Below are 23,985 nucleotides of genomic sequence, written 5' to 3' on the forward strand. Positions count from 1 at the left end.
CTCGACAAGCCCGGGACCTTAATAAAATAAAATAGAGTTCTTATATTACCCTACACATACGCCCAGTGTATAGTTTATGTGACATATGTTACTGACTAGACTAGACCTGTCTTTGTCAATTTAACCTAGGATACCAAATACATTCATATATTATCTAAAGATATGCTTTTTTTTCAACAGGAACCAGCATATTTACTGTTTATGAAGCTGCATCTCAAGAAGGATGGGTCTTTCTTATGTATCGAGCAATAGACAGCTTCCCCAGATGGCGCTCATACTTCTATTTCATTACCTTAATCTTCTTCCTTGCCTGGCTTGTCAAGGTACACAGCAGTCTTGTACTATATAAATCAAATCTTTAAATGTTATTTCACATGCATGTTTTGCTCTTGGTTTTATTTTTCAGAATGTCTTCATTGCTGTAATTATTGAGACATTTGCTGAAATTCGAGTGCAGTTTCAACAGATGTGGGGTTCTCGAAGTAGCACTACCTCGACAGCTACTACACAGGTACCTCATATATTTTCTATGCTATCATTCCATAGTTCAGAAGGTTGTTTTCAGATGGCAATTGTTAATTGTATTTAGCATCAAAAGGGCACCAATCAATTGGTACCTGCAATTAATAGTGTTCTGTAAATCAGATCCATTTTTTTTTTTTTTAGATCAAATACAGAGAGCATTATTTAAGTCATAGGCATATCAGCATATAAGATTAGGAATGACTGTGAATTAGCATAAGCATGCCCTGTACACAGCAATTACTGTATATATACACCAAAGACCAAAGGCAAGTAAATGATGTCTGAGTAACATTTAGCGGTACATTTACTATTGGTCGAATATCGAGGGTTAATTAACCCTCGATATTCGACCCCCGAAGTAAAATCCTTCGACTTCAAATTTCAAAGTCAAAGGATTTACCGCAAATGCTTCGATTGAACAATCGAAGGAAAAATCATTCGAACGAACGATTAAATCCTTCGAATTGAACAATTCGAAGGATTTTAATCCATCGATCAAAGGATTTTCCTTTGATCAAAAAAAGCTTAGAAAGCTTATGGGGACCTTCCCCGTAGGCCAACATTGGTGCTCGGTAGGTTTTAGGTGGTGAAGTAGGTAGTCAAAGTATTTTTTAAAGAGACAGTACTTTGAATATCGAATGGTCGAACAGTCGAATGATTTTTAGTTTGAATCGTTCGATTCAAAGTCGAAGGTCGAAGTAGCCAATTCGATGGTCAAAGTAGCCAAAAAAAACTTCGAAATTTTCCTTCGAATCCTTCACTCGAGCTTAGTAAATGTGCCCCTTACTGTACACTCCAAACCCTACCTTTCTGTTGCTCCTCTCTCTTTTTGTATTTTCTTGTCAAAAGTTTGACTTTAGAATATGCATCCGTGGTAAAAGCAGACATGTCTATGCTCAGCAGGGTGCTTGGGATAGCACAAGTTAAAAAGTGAATAGTACTTTGCAAGCTTCAGACTATCTGAAATGCTTTTTGCAACATGTCAAATTTTCTTACAAAGACATTTGCTGAAGGTCAAATAATATCAAGCCCTTTCCCCTAGGTATTATGTGTCAATTTTTGTTTGCATCACGCCATTGCTTTATTACTAGCATTCTAGCATGCTACAGAATTTCCATCTTTGTGTAAATATGCAGCTTAATTTTTTGGGGACCGGAGAATATTTTGTGATTTTTAAGCTATCCAGTTAATATAAAGGTAAGTGTGGCTTATAATGGGTTACTTGGACAGGCTACAATAAAAATGTATGCAAGAGGTTACATGGCATTAATTAATTAATTAATTCATCTGCTATACTTCTGCATATACAGCATGAAACCTTACTTGAATAAAATTGGCTTTTTTGTGCTTTTGAAGTTTATTTTACAGGGGTTGTGTACTTTTTGACTACTGTTTAAAATTAAGAAATATGTAAGAAATCCGCTGATTTTATAGAAGGCTTTTCTGTGGACAGGTAATTTGTTAAATAATGAAGACCAGTTGTTAAAAACAGTTTGGTGGAATTTTTAAAAATAATCACTGTTCCTAAAATATATGAATTTCCATTGTACAATCACATGGGACATATTTATCAAGGGTCGAATTTCGAGTGCATAGGAGGAGCTATTTTAAACTCCCATGAACTCGAAATTCGACCAACTGCAATTTATTAAAAAAATTTAGTTTTTGGTACTCAGGTGAATAGGATCGACCCGCAAACTTGAATTCAAACCAAAATCAAATTTAAACCAAATTTGATTTGAGTTTTTTTCTGAAAAAAATTTGAATGTCAAGAAGGATGCAAACAACTCCAAATTGATCCCAGGACATCCTCCATAGGTTAAAAGAACAATTTGGAAGGTTTAAGGTGGAGAATATTCCAATTTGAGTTCCTAAAGGGCCAGTGTATGATACATTTTGAAAATCGAATTTGAATTTTAAAAAATATTTGAATTTAATTTTAACAATTCCCTCATCGAACTTCACAGTTTTGGCCATAAAAAAAATTGAAAATTCAAATTTGAAATTTGAATTTTCACTTTGAACCTTGATAAATCTGCCCTATAATGTTGGCTTATTAAAAGGTATCACAATTCTGAGAAATAATTCAGCATCACAAGGGAATGTACAATTTCATATGATAATAGTAAAAACTATTGTACAGGTATGGGATCTATTATCTCGAAACCCATTATGCATATAGATCCTAATTACAATTTCATATGATAATAATACAAACTATTGTACAGGTGTGGAAACCCATTGTGCATATAGCTCCTAATTACAGAAAGCCCATTTCCCATAGACTCCATTTTAATCAAATAATTCACATTTTTAAAAATTATTCTTTTTTTCTGTAATTATGAAACCGTACCTTGTACTTGATCGCAACTAAGATATAATTAATCATTATTGGGAGCTACTACTGGGTTTAATTCATGCTTAAATAATTTTTTAGTAGACTTAGGGGCAGATTTATCAAGGGTCGAATTTCGAAATTCGACCATCGAATTGAAAAACGTAGAATTCGAATATCGAATTCGAAGTTTTTTCACCAAATTTGGCAATCCTACGCTCAAATAAAAATCGTTGGATCAAACGATTGTAGCGTACGATCGAAGGAATTTTATTCGATGTGTAAAGGCTTAGAAAAAGTTTGTAGAAGGTCCCCATAGGCTAACATAGCACTTCTGCAGGTTTAACTTGGCAAAGTATTGAAGTCGAAGTTTCAGTATTTTGATTATCGAATGGTCAAATATTCAAACAATTTTTACTTCGAATCGAAGTTGAAGTAAATTTGAAGTCGTAGTATCCTATTCGATGGTCGAAGTATCCAAAAAATTACTTCGAATTTCGAATTTTTTTACTTTGAAAATTCCCTCTAATTCACTTCGACCCTTGATAAATCTGCCCCTTAAGGTATGATGATCCCAATTGCCGAAAGATCCCTTATCCAGAAAACCCCAGGTCCCACGCATTCTGGATAACAGGACCCATACCTGTATCTCTTCAAGCTTCTTCATTCTAGTTTTGAAGCAAAAACACATTTTAACCCATTTTTTAAAAAAAGTATAGAAACTGCTGAGATGACTGAGAAAAACAAGCAGTGAACTATTGAATATGTAGGGAAGTTTGAGCTGTTCCTCAATTTGGGGGGCTTGGGAAGAAGTGTGTTGGCTTCACAGTATGGGAGCGAAGAGGACACCTGCAAGGAAAAAGAATGACAATGTGTTACTGAGAAATAGAAGATCCACTAAAAGCCAAAACAGGCACAGAAAGCCAGATTACTGTTAAAATGTATAAATAGTAGAGGGATGCCATACTACTGAACTTTTATGAACTTGCCAAGTGCAATTCCTCTTACAAATGGGAAGTTTTAGATCTGATGGACTGACTACATGTGAGATGACAGTTTTGTAGAACCTTAAATATTCAAAGAGTGGGAATAGCATGTTTTTTGCTGTTTTGATGTTATTATATCTACTGAATATTCATAATGTAATGAATTAGATATGTTGTTTTTAATGGCTTCATAGTGTGATAAAATGGAGTTGAGACGTATTATGAATTTATATCTGATTCAACAAATTGCAAATACAAGGCAGACCTGTTGTGGCATTTTTAAGGTTTGAATGTGGGATTTATGTACTTAGGTTGACTTGTTTCAGCCATAATTTTTGTACATGACATTTCGGTTATAAAAATGCTATCAATAGGCAAGTACATGACGATGATGTTAAAATGTTGGTTATTCAATTATAACCACATTTATATGACACTGGATAAAACCTGCGGCTGCAAGACATGCTAGTGTCAGAGATGTAAAAATCACCTTTCAACAAAATATGCTATGGTACTTCAGCATGGCACATACAGTATATAAATCAGTCCAAATGATGTTATAACTGTTATTCCAGCTTTTAATTATTTAAGCTCTATGTACATTTTCATATTTGTCATTTTCTATTTTCTTTTGAAGATGTTTCACGAGGATTCAGCAGGGGGCTGGCAGCTAGTGGCAGTTGATATGAACAAGCCCCAAGGCAGAGCACCAGCTTGTCTACAGGTATATTAAGAACATGCTGCTATATAAAAAGAGGAATAGAGGTAAAATATGTTGATTTTTAAGTGGCTATATATATTTCATTACTGAAGAGATCAACACCAGGTAATATGGCCAGCACAGATCATTTGGTCAAACTTGGAGAAAACACACAATTTTTTTCCCTGTAGAGTGGTGTATACTAGCACCCATCTTGAATGGTGACGTATTGAAATTCTGAGGACACATACTAAATACATCATCTAGCATGTTTATTTAAAAGTTTACATTTATTTCGTTTTTGGTTTAGTGTGTTAACTTTAGTAATCTCCTTTTTTGTGTTTTCTCTGGTAAAGCATTTGATATGCTTTAGAATTTTGATAAAACTAGCTAAAAAGGAATTTGCTTGGTCCATGGGTTATATGAATGAAAATGCAGGATTTGACCTTAAAGCCCAATGACTCAAATGTACTGAAATCTTGATAACTACAGTAGTGCAGTGGCTATAAGTTAGTTATCCTCTATATCTATGCTGTACAAAATTTAGTGGAAAAGTTTTCCATAATATTGTAAATGTCAGAGAGCCTGATTATTTTAGTCACATCTAAGCATTGGGCTTCCAACTGAACTATAATCTGACTATGAATATCTATTCTTGTAAGCCAGTGTATTTTCTGTGAGTTTACATGTATAATTGTGTTTTGTTTGTGCATGATAAGATATGCCATACTATAAATATGGTAAAAGCTAGACCAATATGAAATATGAAATAGGTTGTATTTTGCTCCTTTGCCTTAAAATATGTGTGCACACACACACATATATATATATATATATATATATATATATATATATCTATATCTATATCTCTATATATATATATATTTATATATATATAACAAGCAAGGGAAAGTTGTGCTCACCACTATTTTTTTAAAACCATTAGGCGGGGGTGCAATGAGGGTGTGACCACAAAATACATATAGTCAACTACAAGAGGTCCTCTGCACTCAACCCATTATCAATATATTTAAGACAGAGACATTTTGTGCATACTGCTACTAAAAAATGCCTTACCCTTTAAACAACACAGGGATTGTTTGTCCATATATTGCAATATATTTAAGCTGGCCAACTACGTCAAAGTCATCCCATATCTGGCCAGTCCTACGCTTAATTTTAATCTGATTCATTAAGAATTCAGTTGCTTAATTATACATTATATATATATATAGGGAGTGCTTGATGCTGGACCTGCAGTCAGTTTTAGATGTATACCAGTTTGGAACTTCATAATGGAGTGCAGGCACTTACTGGACACATATATATATATAATATATATATATATATATATATATATATATATATATATATATATATATATATATATATATATATATATATATTATATATATATAGCAATTTGCTCACCTGGGGTCTGTCTATGGAAAGAAATATGTGCTTTATATGTAATTAATATCTCAATGTGTGTTTTCATTGCACTGGTTTTTAAGTCATTTGTCTGTATTCTGGCGCTCACTACATGCACCTCTGCACTAGTTAATGAAATGAAAGGAAGCATTAATGGAAAAGTTGTTATTAAGGCATATGAGGTATTCAGCCAAGTTGCTGGCAAATGCTGAGAACCTGCGTAGTGTATGCTGAAATGTGTTTTTCCCCCGGTAACAGTGCCACCTGCTCATATTAAGTATATATCGGTATAATAGTCAATAGGAATGACTCATAGGCAGTCCATTATAGTAACATGAGAATTATGCCAGTATTTGAAGCAGTCTAGAGTTGACCTTAGAAACAACATTCCTGACTAAGTCAGAAAAAAATGTTATGCATAGTTATGTCAATTTCTGAGATGGGCAGCAGAGAGAGGGTTATCTCTGTAAAGTATTATGTAAAGCACATAATTTAATAGCAAGGATAAATATTCTTAAAAGTAGTAAGTCAGGTAAGTGTAATACATTATGTCTGCTAAAAAAATATTTAAACATGAATTAAATCCAATTGGATTGTTTTGCTTCCAAATAAGGATTCATTCTATTATAGGATCAGTTAAAGGTACTGTTTTATTATTACAGAGAAAATTGAAATCATTTTTAGAAATTAGAATTATTGCTTAAAATGAAGTCTATGGGAGATGGCCTTCCTGTAATTAAGAGCTTTTCTAGAGAATGGGTCCAAAACCAGTGTTAAATAATCTGGCAATACTGACAATCATTGGGGTGAGGCTTCTAAAAAATGTTCTGTTCCTATTCAAATACCTTATCAATTGGCTCCAGATTTCATTGGCAAAGCTGGTAATCTTTTATTAAAAGCCAATCAATGCTATAAATTTATTTTTCTGCACGACACAGATGCTAAAACCATAATAACCATATGTATTATGAACCATTTCTCAGAGAGCAAGCAACAACATAAAATAGTATATATGGTAAAAATGAAATATAATAGAGATCACATCAATATATTATTTAAATATATTAATATCCGTATTAGTTCTTATATTTCATGCATTAGGCTTTTATAGCTCCGTTTATTAGTGTACTATTCTAGTCACGGATGGCACTTTCAGGAGTATTCTGCCTGATTGGTAATACACCCACAAGAAGAAATCAAGTTGCACTCAAAAGGTGATAAGTATAGTATAAAGTAATTATAATTAAAGAACCATCTTATTGTATGTCTAAGAGTTAGGAGCTTCTTCTTTTCTTCTGGATAAATCATGTGATAAATGCTATAAATTGTCCTTGCAATTATTAGGATATGTGTATGAGTCTAATGTGATGATTTATTTTGTATCTGGTTTATATACAGCAATTTTTCATGTTTCTGGTTGGAGGAATGTAGAAATAGTTGATACTGATATGAATGCAGTTATATTTAGTACTGAACAGGTTCCCTAGGCAGCAATTTGAGCAGTAATATCTGTCTCTCTTGAGCTTGTCTTGGGTTGAAAAATGTGCTTTATTTCTTTGTCAGTTCAAAAATTTTCCACCAACAGTTCTCACACTTTTTCCGCATGGTATGAATTTGAAAGCAAATAAACTGTGAAATGGCATAAGAGGCAGTCCATTAACTTTTCATCAGCTTCAAATCTTCTTTACCAGTGTGGTCTATCAGTTGCCAATGTATGTTCTAAAAAGCACTGTTTACCTACAGGTACAGCAGCAGTTTCTAGCAGACTTGACTCCTGCTGTAGTTCAATTCCCCTCTTTGCAGTCTGTCACTAGTCAGTCTATCAGGATTCATCTGAATTCACATTGCCAGGGTCATTGACCCTGACCAGATGGCTTTTTTAAATGTTAAATGGAGAAAAAAGTTACTTTTAAAATTACTTTTAAACCCACAAAGAACAATAAACAAGTAACACCTGGTCTCAGAATATCACCTTCTAACTTTAGATGGTTAAGTGGTGCAAGATGTGGTGATTGGTTGGTCAGTTTACAGAAAAATAAAAATGGTAAAACAAAATAAAATTTTACATTTAGTAAAAACAGCTATATCACTTTTTCACAATTTGCCTAAACAGCAGGTACAACAAAAATAACTCTCCTTTTGAAAGTCTGGTTAGTCAAATTTGAAATGTTATCCATTCATTCAGAATTTATTTTCAAATAATACTTTAAACAAATGAAATGTTTAGTTTTTTTTGTAAAATAGTCACTGCTTGTTGGCAAAAATGCTATAGAAAAGAAAGAAATGTTGGCTTTGCAAAATACACAGTAATGCAGGTTTAATATTATTTGTAGCCTTCAATATAAGATCATAAATATTAATTAAAAAGCAAAACACCTGCTAAAGTATTATGATAGATCTTTAGCAAATATTTAGCATTCAGGTCATCAAGCAGGAATATGCATGGTTACAGTGACAAATGGCAGCTATGAAAATGTCGTTTCACCTTCTATTTTCAAAGCAAGGTAAATTATGATAAATAAAACCTTGTGGATCCAATTTTTGCCTTAATTCAGGAATATCAATATAACGGAAGCTGAATCACTTCACTATATTTGTGCAATCAATTGCACATTACATGGAAATAAAGCTTGCATTATATCAAATATTTACTTTTCTTTATAGTCCAACTGCCATAAAGGTAGGACTGGTATAATAGATATTCTTATGCAAACAGCATTTTTATGACACATTGGCCCAGCAATATCTGACACAATGACCCTAGCATGTCAAGACACGGCTTCCAATCATTTCCTGACTCTGACTGCACAGTAGTTCCAATAGTCAATGCAATACAGTATTTCTAACAGTGATCCTATCACTTTATTACACAGTGGCACCAGCATACATTTCCCGCTCCGAGCTCTCTATATGCAAGCAGTGATACCAGTATTTAATGACAAAGTCACTGCAACAGGGACCCCAGCATACCTCTTCTCCTGCCTATGTATGGGACCTATTTACTAACATTCACATTTCTATTTTCCACAAATCAACTTCTTTCTCTAAACATTTAGGTTTTTAAAATCTTATATAAAACTCAAAAAATTTAGTTTTTCGTGGTCTTTACAATTTATAAATATTGAATACAAAACTTCAGCAAGATAAAGCAGCCAAAGTCCTATAGAAGTCAATGGGAGCTCCGTTGAGCCTTAAAGGTTTTCAGATTTTTTTTATAGTTATTGTCCAAAAAGAGGTTTTGAAGGTTTTTGTATATTTTAGCACATCGTTCTATTCGGATCTTTTAATAACTTACAAAGCATTTGTGATTTTAGAGAAATAGAGTTTAAACATAGTTTTAAAATCTCTAAAATAACAAAAAATGTTAATGTTGATAAATGGGCCTTCCAGAGTCATCACACAGTTTGCTCTGTCCAGTGAGAAAACACAGAGAGGGGTGCTTAATTTAAAAATGGCAAATAAGTCCCGAAAATAGATTAAAACAACAAATGAATGAAAATGTATCTAGAAAAATTAAGGGAGTGATTTATCAAGGTTCAAATTTGCATTTTTGACATGATTTACATGTTTTTGCCCAAAATTTGAATTGTATTTTCAAAATCCTGAATGCCTGGTATTTATTAAGCAAAACAATGTCAAAAAAATTTGCACCTAAAAGGTGGGGAGGCCATGGGAATTTTCCTAAGCAAAATTTAAGCCATTTTTTAATTCACTTTCTTGTTTTAATTAGGGTTAGTAAATTCACAAAATTGCATTTAAGCCTATACCCTTGAAAAATTCCAGGTATTCAAGTTTTTTTATAATTGTATTCAATCGAGTATTTTACATTCTGATTTTTTCATAAATCAGCAAACAATCGAGTTTTTTCTCCAAATTGTGAGTTTATTTGAAGTAGAAAAAAACTCTAAACCTCTCGAATGCAAATGTTTCATAGGTCTCCCCTTTTTATGCATTTTTTGCACAGATTTATCAAATGGGGAAGTTAAGCCATGCAATTATTTATTTTAACAAATAAAGTCACCATTGAATTTGATCAAATGGATGTCAATTATGAAAATTTGATGAAACTGATAAAGAACACCAAGGGGCACATTTACTAAGGGTCAAATATCGAGGGTTAATTAACCCTCGATATTCTAACATCGAAATACAATCCTTCGACTTTGAATATCGAAGTCAAAAGATTTACCGCATTTACTTCGATCGAACGATCGATGGAAAAATTGTTTGATCGAACGATTAAATCCTTCGAATCAAACGATTCAAAGGATTTTAATCCATGAATCGAACGATTTTCCTTATTGCTTAGAAAGTTTATGCGGAAGGTCCCCATAGGCTAACATTGGTGCTTGGTAGGTTTTAAGTGGCGAAGTAGGTAGTCAAAGTTAGACAGTACTTAGACTATCGAATGGTCGAATAGTCAAACAATTTTTAGTTTGAATCGTTCGAATTGAAGTCGAAGTCGTAGTCAAAGGTCGAAGTAGCCAATTTGATGGTCGAAGTCACTCGAGCTAAGTAAATGTGCCCCCAAGTATTTGATACTGCAGACATCCAAAAAATCAACTGGTCTGAAGCATCAAATCCCATAAAAAGCAAGGGGTGATCATTTTTTTCCAAGTAAATTCAAATATTGATATTATTGATTTGGTTGATTCAAATAACATTGATAGTAATCACATTTAGTCACCCAAAATGCAACTAAAGTAATAAACCGATCAACCGACACTACAAAATGACTATTATTATTTCTAAGTGCATTGTGCTAATTATAGTTACTGATCAAATGAAATTGATTATTCGTAAAAACCAACAGTAAACCAGTCCCAGAAAATAACTAATTCAAAAAGCTGCAGCAGCTGCTGCTCTGTATGGGGATCAAGAAGTGCATTTAGGCCTCACTAGACTTGCAAGCATACCTCAAAGTAAAGTTGGTGTCAGTTTGATAAGCACCACAGGAAACCAAATTAATTATTCTCTAGGGTTGGAAAAGAAAGTTCAAGCATGATGACACTATATAGAAGATAAATGTGAAATAGAGTGTCATTTCAATGCCAGTACAAAACAGAACAACTACATTGCAATTTAGACCAATATTTAACATAAATAATGGAATATATTTTCAGTGCATGGTTTATTTAATAGATATACTGAAATATATATATTTCTTTTTTTTCTTCATTTATTAAACCCTTTTTTTCCATTTTATAGAATATTTTCTTTTACATATTCAACTTTAATAATGTTATTTTGTGGTGGGCTTTGGGTGGCTAGCACATTTCTGAAAGCTTTCATTAAACTATATTATAAGAATTTATGTATGCCTAGTTTGACACTCACAGTGCATAGACATTGCTGTGGCTTAGGGATATAGGTGGGAGTTTTGTGCTGATTATCATCAAGTTATCATTTTCCCTAATTCTTCATGTATAGACTTGGGGTAACACACTTTTTTTTGTTTTATTTTATTTAAGCTAAATCTGACAGCACTGCTGTGACTTCAAATCTACTTTACCTGGCTGCTCCATAAACCATAACAAATGTCCATGGTTTTCTGCAATATCTTCCAAAGTATCAATGGCACAATATCTTACATGTACAATTTGATCCTAGTAAATATGTTAACGTTGTTGTTATATTACTGTTAATTGCTATTAACCAAAGGTTTAAAAGTTAAAACTGGGAACAGAACTTTAAACAGTTTTTGGGATTTTTAGCACAGCGAAAATGTATGCAGTGATAGTTTATAATGGCAATAATCAGCTGTGAAAGCTGAAACAGAAAGATTCACCGAAAATTTGTTTTTCCTGACAAATCAGCTTCAGAGTGTTCTCCTGCCTTTTCCTTGTCTGCTACTTTGCCTATGACATTAAAACTAGATGTTGAACAGTTTTTTTTTTTTAAACGCTTGTGTTTTGCTATGTGACATACTTTTGCTGAAATAATTTAAAAATCAAAACTATAACATGACCTCCTGCCACCATCCAACCACTAGGGGTAGTTGCCCAAAACAACCAGATAATTGCTTTTGTTTTGTTTTTTTACTAGTAGTAGACTATGGGGCCAATTCATTAACTTCGAGTGAAGGAATAGAAGAAAAAATACTTCGAATTTCGAAGTGTTTTTTTGGCTACTTCGACCATTGAATGGGCTACTTCGACCTTCGAATCAAAGGATTCGAACTAAAAATCGTTCGACTATTCGACCATTCGATAGTCTAAGTACTGTCTCTTTAAGAAAAAACTTCGACCCCCTAGTTCGCCACCTAAAAGCTACCGAACCCAATGTTAGCCTATGGGGAAGGTTCCCATAGGCTTGGCTAAGTTTTTTTGGTCGACGGATAATCCTTCGATCGTTGGATTAAAATACTTCAAATCGTTTGATCGAACGATTATTCCTTCGATCGTACGATCGAACTATTTGCGCAAAATCCTTCGACTTCGATATTTGAAGTCGAAGGATTTTCATTCCCAGTCGAATATCGAGGGTTAATTAACCCTCGATATTCGACCCTTGATGAATTTACCCCTATCTGTTATGTTTAACTGCATTGCAATTGAGTATTTATGTTTGAAAATAAGACACTCTCAATTTTAATTGTGTTATGTGCTTTTGGTTTCATTTTTTTTAAACCAGAGTGTGCTATACATATGCAGTCAGGATATAAATGCTTTCTCTAAAAAAGGATAGTTGAAGGTGAAACTGTTGTGACTTGTGTGACGCAAATTCTTTTGATGTAACCTTGCAGAGGGGGGCAGTGAAAGGATTATCGATTTAATTCCACATAGAAAGGAGGATTATCTGTTCAATAAAGCAGATTGATAAAAAAAAAAAAAAGCATTGCATAGGCACTACATCGCACATCTGCTTATTTTGCTAACTGTCAGATTTACACAAACAGTAACTTTTCCCCATAAAATTGTTAAATGTTAATTATTAAGACTGAAATTAAAATCAGAATATAGTGCAAATAGTGCAAATCTGTTGTCTTTGTAATAAATATTGTGTTTTTTATGTGCAGAAAATGATGCGATCCTCCATTTTCCACATGTTTATTCTGTGCATAGTTGCTGTGGATGTAATTGTAGCTGCCAGCAATTACTACAAAGGAGAGAATTTTAAAAGACAGTATGATGAGTTTTATCTGGCCGAGGTAAGTGCATAAATTGCTTTGTGGTGTTATGTAGATAATGTTCACTGTACTATAATTTACTCTGCAAGTTTACATCCTTTTTTGTGTAAGTTTGAATAAAGATTGTCATTATACTGGGAGCCAGTTGCCTGAAAGAAAATGTCAGTGGTAATGAGCTGATTCTTGAGTGGAACTCTGAATGCAATTTTTAATGGTTGCTAAGCTGTTTATAATCATAAACAGCGCAACTGAAAGGAACACTTATATAACATTTGTCAACCCTTGAACGAACATGGTTCTATTAAACATAATAAGTGGAGGGGTACAGAATATTTCCTGAATATATTTACAGTTATTATCACAAAAGTATTTAAAAGTTGCTTGCTGAGTCACGAGTTTCATTTACTAAATATATTTGATTATTGTCTCATATCCCCAACACCCAAAGTTGCAGTAAATGAATCTTACAAATGAGGAGTCACACAAATGTAATGTATTTCAAGGGACATATTCCTCCATGAGATTAATATTAATTTGGAAGAAAACTGTAGATACAAGTGGATATGCAGCAAAGAAACAATATACTGCATAATACCAGTCAAGAACTAAGGGAAAACAGACGAGGCATCTGCCGCCCCCCATAGTAGATACAGAAGCAGTCTTCCATAGTTTCTCCTACAGGCTCTATAGTAAATTTTCTTTTGCATCAGAAATAAATCTTTTGCAATCCTGTTCGATGCACAGAGAGAGTGTTTTGTCATACTCAACATACAACATGCTGGAACATAGGATGAAATGCAGCTGTAAAGAATGACAGAACCACTTCTCTGAGAAAGGAGGCAAACCCTAGGAGAAGGCTATTGCACTTCTCAATGAGCTTCATTCTATAGGACACACCATGAAAATGGCTTCTTTCCCAGGATTCCTGCAGTTTTTGCATACAAATGAGGAGAATGCCAATGTGTCACTTGTAGAAACATTTCTCTACACGAGCACAAAAGCAGCCTTTTTAAAATGAAAAGTAAATCATCTTTCAAAATCTCTCTGCTTTGCTAAAATTACATTTTGTTTTCAGGCACAGGTACAATTTTTTTTTATTAATGATGTCACTTCAAAGTGGCTCATACATATCAAAATTTGTTTTTCATTTTTGGCTGTCATTTAGATAAATGATTTATACATGTTTATTTAGGAGAAGCAATGGTCTACTATATAGGTGAGATAACCAAATAGTTTTATTTTCTGCATACCCCTAAAGTCATCCCTTTTAGCATGATCAGGCATTGTAACAGTAAGGCATTGACCTAAATTAATTAAAAGGGCAGCACACGCATTAATACATGTTTAATTAAGCCAGAGCTAGTAAATATATATAGTATGTGCTTATCTGATGTATTCCTCTGTGTAACCATAGGTGGCTTTCACCATGCTGTTTGATTTGGAAGCTCTGTTGAAGATTTGGTGTCTTGGCTTTACAGGATACATCAGTTCATCACTACATAAATTTGAGCTCTTGCTTGTCGTTGGAACTACTCTACATATTTATCCTGACCTTTACCATTCACAATTCACATACTTTCAGGTAATTAATCACTATGGTTTAATGTACTAATTGACTAATATATATCTTATGCGATTGTTAAACAGTCATCAACTGTCTATTAAAGGTTTGTAATTATTTACTAGGGCATTGTTTAAATGCCAGAAAACTAGATGGTATATAAGTGCTGTTTTCTTTGTTGGAAAAATTCCCAAACAATTTAAAATAGAGTAACTCAATCTAATCCACAATTATTTTGTCATTGAAACATGCTTTTTGGTAAACTGTATTGTGCTTGATGAATAATTAAAGTTTGGTTGTAGGTGTTTTTTCAGAAACAAACACTTTTGGTGCACTTGCCTCATGTAGGGATGCAATAAGAGTGAAACCATATATTTCATAAACATAATTATACACACTCAAAAACAGATCCTCTCCCACTCATCGATAGGGGCAAATTCATTAACCGGCGAAAATTCGCCTGGAAAACGCTAATTCACAAAGATCCGAATTTGCGCACAGGGTACCGAGCACTGGCGAAATTACGCTCAGCAGTTCTAAGTTACGCTAGCATTGGCTAATTAGCATACGGTGTGTTGTTAAAGTACAATGGACGTATATGCTGCAGCAAATGTATTACACTACACAAGGCCAGGGAACCTTAATAAAATTATATAAAGTTGTTATAATGCCCTACACATATGCTCACAGTATAGTTTAGGTGCCATATGTTAGCAAATGTAGGGGGGAAGGAGGGTACCCCAAAAATAAATTTACTATCTTTTTCAGTCTATCACTCTTTAAATAGGAAAAAACGCCAGTGTTTTTTGGGACTTAGAAAAATTTTCAGCTTTTTTTTGAGGAACTCCTAAGTTGCGCCAGAGTCTATCTCCTTGGTGAAAATACACCAGCGAATTTATGCCAGCTTAGCTACCGTTAGTTAATCGGCGAAGTGCCGAAATGACGTCACTTCGCCCTTTAGTAAATTTCCCCCATAGCCTTTTGGTTCAGCGACCTCATTACAACTGAGAAAATGTCCATCCCTTTCAACAAATTAGAGATCATTTGTGTGTTGCAATATATTTAAGCTAGCCAACTGCATCAAAGTCAGCCCTGATCTGAAAAGTCATAAAGTTTATTTCATTACAGCCAGAAGCTGCTTCTGAATAAACTGGTAGCAAAAAAAGAAAGTGCTAACCACTAAACATAGCGACTGCCTTGGTTTACAATATATACAGTACCTTTTGACACTGCTGCTATTACATACTGCTGCTCTGTAATATCTTAAGATACAGCATGTAACAGAGCATGACATGAATCACTAAGGCAACTGACTAAAATTAAGGAAAGAGGAAGCACAGAAGCTCAATTCAGTTATCAATTGTGCAACACTGAAATAGCTCTCACTCTCACCTGTCATATCAGTAGGAACCCATGCTACATGAGAAAATATGGTGGTGGGAACAAACTGAAATGGAAGTTAGCAGCTTCCACTAATTCCATTAATTGAAGGACAATAATTGTGTTTTGTCTCCTGCCAGGAAATAGTACATACTAAACTGGGTGCAGTGATAGGTGACCATGAAACTCCATAAATAGAAAACTTAAGCAGGCCATAAAAGTAATGATACAATCATATGAAACATAGATTTGTATATATCCTGCCAAAATGATATCTATGTACAATGGACCATTGCATGATACATACAGTAGGCAGATAATGATAAGAGGAGATTCAGACTAATTACACCAGAATGTGATCATTCAAAATGTGTTTTAAACACCTGACCTTTCAAATGTGACCTAATGGAAAGTTTTAGGTAGCACAAGAATTTGAAGTTCTAAGCATGCTCTCTGGAAAATTTCTCACTGACCTCTGTTCACTGGAACTGTGGATTTGTCTGAAGAGTATATGAAACCTGTTGCATAACATGATTCATAACAGGAGGAGTTGTTTTGCATCTCAGTATATATTCACATTAATTCAACACTTTAGATCTAGGTGTTCTGCAGACCCCCCCTCTGTTAAATAGAGAATTTATCCAAACTAAGCATTTCACCCATAAGTAATACAAAATCATAATATATGTTTTCTTTCTAGGTTCTAAGGGTCGTGCGACTGATTAAGATTTCTCCTGCCTTAGAAGACTTTGTATACAAAATATTTGGACCCGGCAAGAAATTAGGAAGCCTGGTGGTTTTCACAGCTAGCCTTTTAATTGTAATGTCTGCAATCAGTTTACAGATGTTCTGCTTTGTGGAAGAGCTGGACCGTTTCACAACATTTCCAAGGGTTTGTTATATAATTTTTTTCCCAGTGAATATATACTGTAACTTATTTATTCTATGAATTTCCCTGTGTTGGGTCTCTTCTTCTTCTAATTGTCAGGCCTGTGGTCACAATATTGGCTACAGATTAGCTGAATTAATTGTGTTGGACATTGAACCAGCCCTGTTTTAAAACTGCTGGTGTGAAGTTCAGATTCATCAACTGTTGCTAGCTTACAAACTAACCATCTGTGGTGCTTCCTTATATATATATGTATATGGCTTAATAATAGCATGTGGGTCTCTGGGTGATATAATCTTCAAACTACATTTTTAAAATTTGGTTACGTTTTTTTTTCCATATGAAATATAAAGCATCCTAAATTTGTGCACTGATGCAGAGAATGCTTCTAGAAAATTTGCATTCATTGAATGTTAGTGCTTGTGTATATAAAACACACATATGTAAAAATGAAAACTATATCATACAAAGTGTCTGATCTTTCTGAAAATGTTTCTGTTGTTTTTGTTTTTTTCTAAATATAACCAATACAGTCAAAAGCTCTGCTGGATGGATGACAGCCCTCTTGCGAGTTCCCAGTCTCTTAGCTTTTAAACATTCTCTCGAAAAAATGCCGTAGAGAAGCATACACTCAACTAGTCTTACATTCCTTCATGATACACTATAAACTACTGCCAGCTGCTAAGTGTAATATTCAATTACACATCTCTTAGTTTGCTGATAACACACCTTGTGTCTCATGTCCCTTCTCCTTTTAGAATGTAAAATGTAATAATAGTCTCACTTTAGCAGGTACAGTGCTTTGGACATGTTGCTGGTTTATAAATCTTTACTTATCCCGATACAGACTAAACCAGTTTTATAATGCCTTCAGGACACAGTTGAAGAAACAGCTTTAAAGCTACTCAGTTCTACAAAAACTATTCTGATTCAATGATCCCAAATGCACATGGCATACCCAAAACTAGATGGGGTTTTATGTGGTTCAGCAATAAATGTGATCCTGATTTTAAGTTTTGGAAGAGCTAATGATAGCTCTCTGCTTCTGAATTGATGGCTGCATATTAGTAGCATCTTTACAAAATTCAAAATAGTTTCACTTTCTGTCATCTTTACTTTACTTTATATTGTTTCCTAATCTCTTCTGGTTGACAGAAGGAATGCACCAAATCCAGGATTCCTTCTTTTTCAGCAGGATTTGGCCCAATCCAAGTGCCTGGCCAAACCAAATCTGAATTCTTAAAATCATATGACTTTTCCTCACACCGAAAAGGAAGTAGAAAACATTTTAACTGGACACTGTTCAAGCAGTTCTCTTTAACCCTTCATATACCTAGGTTGCATAAGCAAATCATGGTTCAGATACGGTTCAGTATTTAAACAAATCTTTCATGAAGGATTCTGCATTTGGCTGAATTCCAAAATAGTGGATTCGGTACATCCTTAGTTGACAGCAGTCCAGAGCACACTGAGAATGGTTTGTGCCTAAGTAGAAATGAAAGATGTGCAGCTATGGGGGACATCTTTAAAGGCATTATTTTCACTGTTGCTGTACCTTTTGGTTCGGCAAAATATTAGTTGCTTTAGAGCTCCAGTAAATACAATTCTAAACTAGAATAAAGTTTAGTTTTAGTCGCTACACCCTAAATGCTTGTGTTCTGAACTTTGTTTACAGAGAACTTCATTTGACAAGATAATGTTTTCTAATAAAATATGGTGTAACCCCCAGCAAACTGCTTGTTTGTGCTAAGAAACTGATTATGCCAGGATTACATGAACACTGTCAGTTTTGATAAAGCAGTTTGTAATCTTTTTAAAATACATCTAGACATGCTTAGACTGAATCTGACAGTTTTTGTTTATTCCTCTGGGAATATGTATTTGCTTACTTTGTTTTGGTCAAATATTTCCCAAATATTCTTGTTCAGTCATTGTAGGGGGAACTCCTATTAAGTTGTTTAATACTTCAAGTTGTTTTTGTTTGTGTTTTTTTTTTTTTTAAATAATGAAACAAAATATAATCCCTGATATCATTTCAATTTGTATAAAACATCACATTGTGTTGGTGTGGTTTGTGAATCAATGATTGTTGTTTATGGGTTGACAAAAAAGAACTGCACATAAAACCTAGCTATAAGTTTAAATTAGTTGTGGTCCCTTGACAAAGCTCCAGTAAATACAATTCTAAACTAGAATAAAGTTTAGTTTTAGTCGCTACACGCTGAATGCTAGTCATATTGACAAACCATACTTGCCAGTTTAGATAAATGATAAGATTTCATTGTTTGTCTTTTATGAATTAGGAATTAGGAAATACTTACAAATATCTTGCCCATTGAATTGAAGTCATTTTTAAGTAACTATATTTGAAGCACTGCTGACTTAATTCCATTGTTAAATTGCACTATTCCATTGAATCCCAAACAAGAGAAAATTATATCATACTTACCGTAATTTTCCTTTCATGGACAACTCCATGTCATACGTAACGGGATAGCCCCCGCCCCAGTGCTCTGTCAGAAGGACCCTCCCCAAAGCTTTAAAAGCCCAACCCCACCCCCAAATCCGGTGTCTCGTAATAAGCTTCTAGAAACTACCGAAAAAGGGATGGGAACTATGACATGGAGTTGTCCATGAAAGGAAAATTACGGTAAGTATGATATAATTTTCTCTTTTCACTGGACAACTCCATGTCATACGTAATGGGACGTAGCAAGCTAATATCCCCAATGGGAGGGTAATTGTTCCACATAAAGACACCTGGCCAAGTGTAATCTATTCCAGATAAAACTTAGAAGAGTGAAACCTCTACAGGTGAACAGAGAATACCTTGTAGAAAACCTGTGAACTCTTTCTTCAGAGGAAATGGACTGTCAGAGAAAAAGAAGAAACAGGACTATTTAGAGGCAGAACCCACACCAAAGTAATACTACGGAGTGTGAATCCAGTCTGACACTTCCACCTGAAAGGAGAGAACCAACTCCACTGAAAGAGAAGTTGAAGGAGAAGTGGATAGAAACCCAGAGTAACTTCTCCAGAGTCTTGCTCACACTACTTACCAGCGCAGCTGTGACAACCAAGAGTGCCCAAAAGCTCAAATAGCTCAAAAGCATGGTACCTGTAAAAGATGATTTAGTAGGGGAAAGAAAACATTCACTCATATTCTACATGCTCCACATCTGTAGAACACTACAGATACATGGCATCACCTAGTGGAGCTCCCCCCTCTCCTCGATACTAAAATCTACAGGGCACACAAGGAACTTGTATTTGTCCTGGATCATAACACATGCATTCTATCCATGAAGTGTCCATTGAGCGACTCATGCAGACAGACTGCCGCCCCTAAGGGCATACCTTACCTGCCAGGTGAGGTATCTAGGAGCATACAGTAGCCTAGGCAATCTTCCTATGCGGGTTGAAATTGTTCTTATCATTAGCTCATGATCCTTCACCAAACAAGTCTGGATATTAAACCTTTGTATGCCCAATGGAGTGGGCATCATAACAGTAATACATGCAGATATGCATATCCTTGCAATGATACAGTACTCGAGCCTTCAAGGATGTGACCTGGACATAATTGAAGTCAGCGTATACCCTAGATTGGGCCTAGAACCAAATCTGTTTGGCATGCTCCCATGAGTCTACCAAATGGGAAGGAATTAACCGATTCCATGAAGTATAACTAACCAATACAATACTGTTTATTAATTACCTTCTTATCCTAGTGTTCCAGCTTGGAACCTAGACAGCTCACTGAGACTATTCTTAAATATCCAAGATCAAAAATAATCTAGGTATGGGGATAAATATATATATATGGGGATAGAATTATCCACCTATTGTTCTAGATTGTAACCCCTCTACTACCTATACTAGGATGTCTATGGTTAGATATGCCATAACCAGGGCCTTTCCTAAAGGCCGATACTGCAGACTTAGTCCAGAAAGCATAATTTCAATAAGACAATGTTTGTAAACATCCTGACCTGATGGTAACCTATGGAATACCAACCTCAATTAGCTAGGTCAGTCTATGGCGGTCTGAAAGGCAAGTCACAAATTAGCATAGACTCTTAAAAAGAAAAAAAAAAAAAAAAAAAAAAGAAAAAAAATCCCACATGCCTTCGATCATCAATAAGGGTTATCAAGAGAGAAGAATAATTTGTTATCTTGACCCTGTGAAAAATAAACTGGATGTAAACCGTTTTTTTTTTTTTTTTTTTTTTTTTTTTTAACCATGGGTCTGCGACCTTGGCTACAGTCACATTGATGGTGTGTACCTAATTTTACAACCCACTCTATATGACATCCATTAATATAATATGGCCAATGAATATTCCTTCAGTAAGCCAATTGGTCCCTGGATGTACTTGAGGTAGGCTGGATAGGTCTGTGATATGGTATACCTCCTAGCAAAGCTCCAAAACCATGAGGCAGCAGTGAACCCAGTGCATACACAGTAACTAATTTTGCACTGACTGCTGTGCCCACTGTCTTCTAGACTGAGGCCAGATAATAAGTTGAACACCCATAGCCAAAGTAAAAGATCCTGATGAATATCATACCAGATATGTGAATAGACCTTGGTTTACCCTCAGAACATACGGAGCCTTTGCCACTCCCAAGGAGTAATAAGTTATCTTCCTGAGGCTCAGGCTGTGGCAGTATTAGTATCCTTGCTGAACCTTCATATATAATATAACATCATATACCTACACACGAATATCTATAGATAGATAAATATATACACGCACATAATTAGCCCAAGGCCTACCCTATTGCAAAAGCGGGATACATTCTATCGCTTCTATTTCAGATAAGCAGGCATAAGTCCAGTCGTAGATCACTTATTCTAATTAGTGACTTCCCATGGCTGATTATTGCCAGCCAACAAGTGTGAATGTAATAATATGGACCACCTGTACCTCAATGGTTGTGGACTACAAGTCAGCTGTTATAATACAGCAATTGTATAACTATCTGCTGCTTGGCTGCTGCATAAGCGCACTTACCGGATAGCCATTTGAACCAGAACTGACCACTACTCTCAAACCGGTGTATACACATGCCTATATTGACCTTTGTCAATACTATATCTTACATAACCCTTGTATAAGTCAGAATTGGCCCCAGCCAATCCATTTAGACCAGATATATGTTTAAATCAATTACCTCCATGTCATACGTAATGGGACCTACCTTTAATGCATCTATAATTTATATATTGGTTGGGTCATACTTACCCTGGCACTGTCCCTTAAACCAATATTGACTGCTGTATATAAGATAATAAAATTATCCTAAGCATAGCTGCTGCATTTAAATAAGTTTATAATACTTATACCTGACTTGACTCCTGCATTTAAGCCTGTCTTAGTGCTACATTAAGCCTATGATACCCAAGTTGCTAGTTTGCAAGAGTAGTCCATGCTTTTAACTTAACTCAAAAGTTGTATAAAACAAACATGACACAGGGCCACTAGAACATTTACTTATGTTACCATGCTTACATACCAACCTGATAGCTGTATAGGCACCATCTGGAAAATGCCTTAATCCTTCCCACACCAATCACTGACCATACCTTCAGTTTGGTTGTTATATTAATTGGTGTCCACACCAGAGAAATGTATAACATGTACATTTATATTTGGTTATTGTCTTAGTCGGCCCCAAGCCACTGGAAGCATACACAATCAGTTTGGTTGTAATATTAAAAACCGTGGCAGGACCAAAGAAATGTACACCCTGTGCCTTCATATATGGTTATTACTGCCAGCCCTAGAACTATTGAAATGTTTCCCCCTACATTCAGTTTGGTTGTAAATTAAGAAGTGTCCGGAACCAAGGAAATGTATAACCTATACCTTTATATTTGGATATTAAGCCAGCTCCAGAAGTGCTCAAATGTTTCCACATATACATACAGTTTAGTAGTAGTATTGAAAAGTAGCAGGACCACAGAAATATTCATATTGGTTGCAATATTAAGCAGTGTCCGGGCCATGAAATGTAGAACATGTACATTTATATTTGGTTATTAAAGCAGCTCCAGAACCATTGAAATGTTTCTACATATACATTCAATTTGGTTGTGATCTAAGCAGTGCCCAGACCAAAAAATGTGTAACATGTACAATTATATTTGGTTATTAAGCCAGCTCTGGAACCACTGAAATGTTTCCACATATACATTCAGTTTGGTTGTAATATTAAGCAGGACCCAGACTAAAAAATGTGTAACCTGTACATTTATATTTGGTTATTAAGCCAGCTCCAGAACCGCTGAAATGTATCCACCTATACATTCAGTTTGGTTGGAATATTAAGCAGTGCCCAGACCAAAAAAAAAAAAAAATGTGTAACCTGTACATTTATATTTGGTTATTAAGCCAGCTCCAGAACCGCTGAAATGTTTCCACATATACATTCAGTTTGGTTGTAATATTAAACAGTAGCAGGACTAAAAAATGTGTAACCTGTACATTTATATTTGGTTATTAAGCCAGCTCTGGAACCACTGAAATGTTTCCACATATACATTCAGTTTGGTTGTAATAATAAACAGTAGCAGGACCAAAGAAATGTATAACCTGTGCCTTTGTTTATGGTTATTACATTAAGCAGACTGAGACCACTCTGCCAAAGCCAAGAGTCATGAGGCCAGTCTCTGTCAATTCCCCACTATCCCGTGTCCACACGCACACATGCATACACTGGCTGGACAGTGTTCTACTCCCCTACAGCATTGCCTTTGCTTCTAAGCTAGCTAGACTCAGAAAGCAGAATAAAAGAAGTACATGTTAATATAACTAACAAAACTTTATAACAATAGAACAGAGTTCTAACAAAGAATCTTACCTGATGCTTCTGAGAATCACTCTAATCTGCTAATGGAGGGAGTGAGAGGGGGATACCTGTTCATTAACTGCACCTGACACTGACCTCCAAAGTAATTATCTAATTAACTACAGCTGCTGCTCTCAGAACCTGCAGATCCACATTACCATATGATCAGTATAGAACATGCAAATTAGCATTGC

The 23,985-nt window shown here is 34.9% G+C and overlaps 1 protein-coding gene across 4 annotated transcripts in view; it reads left to right on the forward strand.

Annotated features, from left to right (window-relative positions):
- The window catches only part of nalcn.S (sodium leak channel, non selective S homeolog), a 182,018-nt gene that overhangs the window by 50,494 nt on the left and 107,539 nt on the right, over positions 1 to 23,985 (forward strand). For all 4 annotated transcript variants that reach the window (XM_041584259.1, XM_041584261.1, XM_041584260.1 and 1 more), the window contains 6 exons: positions 181 to 323; positions 407 to 511; positions 4,484 to 4,570; positions 12,996 to 13,127; positions 14,521 to 14,688; positions 16,748 to 16,939. In XM_041584259.1, the coding sequence (XP_041440193.1) occupies positions 181 to 323; positions 407 to 511; positions 4,484 to 4,570; positions 12,996 to 13,127; positions 14,521 to 14,688; positions 16,748 to 16,939 (827 nt within the window). The remainder of the gene's footprint in view (positions 1 to 180; positions 324 to 406; positions 512 to 4,483; positions 4,571 to 12,995; positions 13,128 to 14,520; positions 14,689 to 16,747; positions 16,940 to 23,985) is intronic.

The sequence above is a fragment of the Xenopus laevis genome, chromosome 2S (genome assembly GCF_017654675.1).
Source record: "Xenopus laevis strain J_2021 chromosome 2S, Xenopus_laevis_v10.1, whole genome shotgun sequence".
Lineage (NCBI taxonomy): Eukaryota > Metazoa > Chordata > Amphibia > Anura > Pipidae > Xenopus > Xenopus laevis.